Genomic DNA, 7294 nt, shown 5'->3' with positions numbered 1-7294 from the left:
AATTCTATACTTAAGTCTCTAAAAAATAATTGATGTGTTTGTTAACATTTCAAGATTTCATGTTCCTCCATCTTAAATTTCTTCGACTGTTTTATATTTTTTGTTTGTTTTCCTTTTTTTCTTCTAAAATTCTAATTGGTGCATTTTTGGTTGTTTGTTCTTAAATTACTTTTGAAAAAAAAAAGAATAAATGTATATATTTTGATTACCTTCAGGGTGAAAATGTGTAACAATTATTAAAAGGAAACTAAATACGTATGTATGTGAGTCTCTGTGTGTATATAGAAACGACTGTTGCCTTTTATATACATTGTTAAATATATACTCCATTTTTGTTTGTTGTTGTTCCTTTTAAATTTCTTTTTAAGTTAACCTTTTTTTCTTTACTATTCATTTCTGATTTTATGTTATGTTGTTGTTTTAGTTACTTTTTTGTTGGGATGAATGTGGGTGGGTGGCTGGTTGGTTGGCTGAAAATTCTATGATGATGGTCATTGTGGCTGATTGTGGTGATGCTACTGGTACTGATGATGGCTTACAATTTACTTTCAGAGATAATTTGGTCGAGAGACACAGCAAAATAAACTCATATTTTTGCAAATGTAATTGTGGCGTCCTTTATTTGCCCAAGGTCCATTGGTATCCAGTGCTGTATGGCGTTCTGTAAAAGGAAAACGGAGAAAATAAAACAATGAAAATGTGAGAGAATGTATTTAACTAGAATTACCAAAGGTTACAAGTAAATACAAGTAAAATAGTGGTAATAATCATAAAGAATTACAACAAATGTATAATTTGTAATATTTAATTACAAGCTGCTGGTTTTAATACCCTTCACCACACTGTGTGGTACAGGGTATTATGTCTTAATGTATATGCTTGTAACATGGAAAAGGAAATGAGAAAGATCCACTTCTTGATCAAAATGCTATGCTCTTCAAAAAGGTATAGAGACAAGTAATAGTACCAACACATTTGTGGTATTTTGAAGGATTTAGACGCAATTTACGGGTGACGTAGGGGATGATAGATACCAAGCAACGGCTCTGATTGGCTTTAACATGGCGAAGTCCAGGCTTATCTTGGTCCCTCTTTCATCTCAATTGTGGACACTGACCTCCCCGCGGTGCCACCTGGGGGCGGTGCCACCCTGCAGACAGTAGCAACACGTAATGTGATGGAGAATTATCGGGAGAAAAGAAGAAATGAGAAACGTGTTTTCAGAAAAAAGAAGAAAGAACAAGAAAAACGTGAGCAAATCGAGATGTACAGGAGTCAGAATGAAGTCAGGAAATTTTACCAACGTGTACAACACCAAACCGAAGACTTTGGCGCAGGCACATCCTACTGTAGAGATGAAGAAGGAAACCTGGTGACAGATACAGACAGCGTGTTGAGGATCTGGAAGGAGCATTTCGAAAAGCTTCTAGTATCAAATAGTTGCGATACCCCAGAACCAATAAGAGATGATGGTATAGAGTGTATACCACCTAGCCAAGATGAGGTCATAAAAGCAATTAATCGGCTCAAGAACAACAAAGCAGCAGGAGCCGATGGGTTACCAGCCGAACTATTCAAGACTGGTGGCCAGATGCTGGTCAGGAGCATGCACCAGCTAATTAGCACAATTTGGCTAGAGGAATGCATGCCCAATGATTGGAACCTCAGCATCCTGTGTCCCGTGCACAAAAAAGGAGACAAAACGATATGTGCCAACTATAGAGGAATAAGTCTCCTTCCCATCGCATATAAAGTGCTATCCAGTGTGCTGTGTGAACGATTGAAGCCAATGGTCAATGACATCATCGGACCATACCAATGCGGCTTCAGACCTGGCAAATCCACCATTGACCAGATTTTCACTCTGCTCCAAATTCTGGAAAAGACCCCCGAAAAACACATCGACACATACCACCTATTTGTCGACTAAAAAGCCGCATTCGACAGCCCTATCCGTTCAGAGGTGGCACAAGTTCAGCAGTTAAAGTAGGAAAGGGCCTATCGGATCCCTTCAATACCGAACGAGGATTCAGACAAGGTGACAGTTTGTCGTGTGATCTTTTTAACAACCTACTGGAAAAGGTCATACGAGACGCAAAGATGAACAGAAATGACACTCTGTACACCAAACAACACATGTTACTCGCCTACGCCGATGACATCGATATAATGGGTCGAACATTGCGAGAGGTAACAGCCACCTTTGAACAAATTGAAAAGGAGTCTGCCAAAGTGGGTCTGGCAGTATCAACGCGCAAGGCGTCCAGTAGACTCGGACTAACTGTGGAACTTGAGAACTACAGCTTCGAGGTAGTTAAAGACTTTATATACCTTGGTACCGCCATAAATAAAACGAATGACATCAGTTTTGAAATTCGGAGAAGGATTGTGATGGCCAACAGATGCTACTATGGTCTAAGTAAGCAGTTTAGAAACAAGGCCACCTCCCGCCAGACCAAACTCACACTTTACAAGACGCTGATACTACCCGTGCTATTATATGGATCAGAAGCATGGGTACCTGCGCAAGCAGTTGAGGCAGTTGGGGTGTTTGAGTGAAAAATTCTCCGAAAGATCTACGGGCCGATCTGCGTCGACGGTGAATATCGACGTCGAATGAACCACGAGCTTTACAATTTATACGCGGACATCGACATAGTCAGTCGTATTGAGCTGCAGCGACTACGGTGGCTAGGCCATGTTGTGCGGATGAATGAAAATGCCCCAGCTCAAAAGGCATATAAAAATGAGCCTACTGATGGTTCCCGTAGAAGGGGAAGGCCACGAATTAGATGGAAAGACCAAGTAGAAAACAACATTTGGGAACGTGGTCTTCCAAATTGGTGGACTTGCGCTCGGCTTATGGAACAACCGTTCTGTAACAAGCCCGCTAAATAAGTAAGACGCAATTTTAGCAACATTTTCATTCAGAAGTGGATGCAAATTGCCATTCGATGTTCATGGAGGGAAATTCGATGTAGGTTAATGTTTTGACATAGACCCCTTCCCTTCACCACTTTGGGTATTTAAAACAGATGAATCCTAACAGACGTCGCATTTTTGAAGGATCCATGAATGAAATTGGATCCATAAACATGTCATTCTGCAACCTATACCAAAATTTTAATTTATGTAAATTAATTTAAGGTAAATATCAATTGGACAATTTAAGTTAATATCAATCGGACACCCATTGATCTAAATCTGAATCGATTTCAACAAAACCTGCCACACGTTATGTTATACTATCTTCAGTACGTTGTGCCAAATTTTGTGTAAAATCGGACGAAAATATATATGTAGACGCTATACTGAATCTGAACCGATTTCAACGAGACTTGCCAGAGATTAATTTATATTATCTATTCATTGTACAAAATTGTGTGACAATCGGACAAATTTTGGGCCTTTAGTGCACAATTTACACAAAATCGGAAGAGTTATATATAGGAGCTATGTATAATTCTGAACTGGAATTTAGCACACATCACTCTAGACTTAATTCAGTACGCTATGCCAAATTTTGTGCAAATCGAGAATATATATATATAGTACACACATCATTCTAGACTTAATTCAGTACCCTATGAACAATTACGTGCAAATGGAAACCTATACAGGGACTTTGGTACACCATTTACATTAAATCGGACGAAAATATATATATATATATATGGAAGCCATATCTAAATCTGAACCGATTTTCACGAAACTTAACACACATCATTCTAGACCTAATTCATTACGCTGTGCCAAATTTCGTGCAAATCGAAAGATGTATAGGGTTTTTAGTGCACCATTTACATTCAATCGGACGAAAATATATATGGAAGCTATTTCTAAATCTGAACCGATTTTTCCGAATTTCAATAAGGCTCGTCATTGGGCAAAATAAGTGACGTGGGCCAAATTTCATCCAATTCGGATCATAAATGCGACCTGTACTTTGTTTACAATTTAACATGGATAGACAGACGGGCGGACGGACATCGACTTAGAAAGTGATTCTATGCATATTCTCAAAGGGAACCATGTGTCTATCTCATTTCCTTTTGCCTGTAACAAACACAGTTTGGTGAAGGGTGTACAAATCTTAGAAGCATCTCCTGTATATAACCAAAGTGGTAAGAGTATCATATGGTCAGCCAAACTGCTATAGGGCATCATATAATAAACTACGTCCGACTATGAGTCTTTCCTTGCTGTTTCGTAAAATACATATCATTAAATTTTCCAAAAATTAAATTTAATACACATTTTTTGAAATGTTCCTTTAAAGGCACTCTTATTTGTATTTGTTAAATCGTAGAAAACCCCCGAATCTAACTCTTAAAACATATTTTAAATTGTAATCCTGCTATTTTGTCTAAAATCCCCATTGCCCTCTTTTTTATAAAATATTCAAGCTTGTTGAAAAGAATTCAGTCCGTTTTAACAAAATTTCAGAATGAATGTCTTAATCTAATTTCCCAAATTGAAAAAGCTCTTGTCCTAACAAAAACATTGAAAGCAAACTAATGTTTATGTTATCACAAACAAACAAGCGAACACACTCACACATACACATAAAAATCTCATCATCATAATCATTTTATGTACATGGAAAAGCCCATGAACAAGGATAAAACCGCAAAAGCCTTTCCTTGCTGTGCTAGTGCTGGATGAATGAATAAATGAATGGTTGTTTGTTTGTATATATGAATGCTTTGTATACATACCCAGATATGTTTCATGTTTTGGCATGAACTCTTGCATTTCCGATAGTAACAATGCGATATCCTGTGAATCCTTTGTAATACTACACAGCTCTTCTTGATTGAAATCCGGTGTTATTTGTTTGCACAGTAATATTTGGCTAATGACATTGCCAAGATTCGAGGGACCAGCACGATTTTCTGAAAACAACGACAAAATGTAGATATGATATAGTTCTATTACAATGTCATTGATATAGGAATATCTACAAATGTATATGCATGTGTAGAGCTACTAGTGCAATTAAGTAATAAACCATGGAAATAACATACCCACAAACACGGATAATGTTTTACATCAATTCAAATGATATAAAGGGACTAGACCTTTCAATGGTATCTTCTCCTAACGATCTTTTTATAAACCATATTAGCAACTATGAAAAGTTTATTTAGAAATGGAGCTTATGCTGTTAAGTAGTGGAAATTTCAATTACGGTTAAAGATTTGATTTTTAAGAGCAATAAACATTTTCTGGCAGGGGAATTTCTAATCAAGTCATATTTTATCCAAATGTCGTTGAGATCATCAGTTTCAATCGCTATTGACCGTTATGAGCAAGTCATCAGTGACGGTTATGTTCTCTCTCGCGGCATGATTATAACTTTAGCCTTTAGGCTAACAAGGCAAATATATATTAGACCCCATTGGCCAAATCAACTTAAAATTATTTAGAATTCCGAAAAAATATATTTTCTAAACTTAAATTAAGTTCTGAGGCGGAGATTACCATTCCTTATGGTTCTCCTTACACAAAATGGTAAAAACTTATATATAACCATGTTGTACATCTAATAAACATCTAGTGCATCTCTACAGATGGTCAAATCTTTTAAAAATCATAATCTTGATATAAAGCGAATAGTGGTTCCTATACTCTGCAGATCTTAAAAATTATACTAACCATACATTTGGTGTATCGGCTATGTAGGCCTTGTCCCACAAACTGCTCTTCGTCCCGAATGCATCAATTGCTATTGTTTAAATTTTCATTAAGAAAACAAATCCCCATTTTCGATTTCAAAAAAACGGTCTTGTGCGCAAGTCCACCAATTTGGAAGACCACGTTCCAAGATGTTGTTTTCTACTTGGTCTTTCCATCTAATTCGTGGCCTTCCCCTTCTACGGGAACCATCCGTAGGCTCATTTTTATATGCCTTTTGAGCTGGGGCATCTTCATTCATCCGCACAACATGGCCTAGCCACCGTAGTCGCTGCAGCTCAATACGACTGACTATGTCGATGTCTGCGTATAAATTGTAGAGCTCGTGGTTCATTCGACGCCGATATTCACCGTCGACGCAGATCGGCCCGTAGATCTTACGGAGAATTTTTCTCTCAAACACCCCAAGCGCTGCCTCATCTGCTTGCGCAAGTACCCATGCTTCTGATCCATATAATAGCACGGGTAGTATCAGCGTCTTGTAAAGTGTGAGTTTGGTCTGGCGAGAGGTGGCCTTGTTTCTAAACTGCTTACTTAGACCATAGTAGCATCTGTTGGCCATCACAATCCTTCTCCGAATTTCAAAACTGATATCATTCGTTTTATTTATGGCGGTACCAAGGTATATAAAGTCTTTAACTACCTCGAAGCTGTAGTTCTCAAGTTCCACAGTTGGTCCGAGTCTACTGGACGTCTTGCGCGTTGATACCATCAGCTTGGTCTTCTCGCCGTTTACTGCCAGACCCACTTTAGCAGACTCCTTTTCAATTTGTTCAAAGGTGGCTGTTACCGCTCGCAATGTTCGACCCATTATATCGATGTCATCGGCGTAGGCGAGTAACTGGTGTTGTTTGGTGTACAGAGTGCCATTTCTGTTCACCTTTGCGTCTCGTATGACCTTTTCCAGTAGGATGTTAAAAAGATCACACGACAAACTGTCACCTTGTCTAAATCCTCGTTCGGTATTGAAGGGCTCCGATAGGTCCTTTCCTACTTTAACGGCTGACCTTGTGCCACTTAAAGTTATCCTGCATAGCCGTATTAATTTTGCAGGAATGCCGAACGCAGACATGGCTTTAAACACCTCTGAACGGATAGGGCTGTCGAATGCGGCTTTATAGTCGACAAATAGGTGGTATGTGTCGATGTGTTTTTCGTGGGTCTTTTCCAGGATTTGGCGCAGAGTGAAAATCTGGTCAATGGTGGATTTTCCAGGTCTGAAGCCGCATTGGTATGGTCCGATGATGTCATTGACCATTGGCTTCAATCGTTCACACAGCACACTGGATAGCACTTTATATGCGATGGGAAGGAGACTTATTCCTCTATAGTTGGCACATATCGTCTTGTCTCCTTTTTTGTGCACGGGACACAGGATGCTGAGGTTCCAATCATTGGGCATGCATTCATCTAGCCAAATTGAGTTAATCAGCTGGTGCATGCTCCTGACCAGCATCTGGCCACCAGTCTTGAATAGTTCGGCTGGTAACCCATCGGCTCCTGCTGCTTTGTTGTTCTTGAGCCGATTAATTGCTTTTATGACCTCATCTTGGCTAGGTGGTATACACTCTATACCATCATCTCCTATTGGTTCTGG

General features: G+C 38.9%; 1 protein-coding gene across 1 annotated transcript; it reads right to left on the bottom strand.

Moving 5' to 3' along the window:
* Positions 1-487: 487 nt before the first annotated feature.
* LOC133331932 (uncharacterized) lies at positions 488-4960 on the bottom strand (the record flags this gene model as incomplete). The annotated part of the gene is made up of 2 exons (XM_061540319.1): positions 488-661; positions 4719-4960. Coding segments are annotated over 2 exons (355 nt in total), but the record flags the coding sequence as incomplete, so codon positions are not given.
* Between the last annotated feature and the right edge of the window lie 2334 nt (positions 4961-7294).

The sequence above is a fragment of the Musca vetustissima genome, unplaced genomic scaffold, assembly GCF_032173495.1.
Source record: "Musca vetustissima isolate MV318-11 ecotype Yass unplaced genomic scaffold, APGP_CSIRO_Mvet_v1 utg54945, whole genome shotgun sequence".
In the NCBI taxonomy this organism is placed as follows: Eukaryota; Metazoa; Arthropoda; class Insecta; order Diptera; family Muscidae; genus Musca; species Musca vetustissima.
Note: the sequence above shows the minus strand (reverse complement) of the source record. Positions and strands in the feature narration are given on the sequence as shown.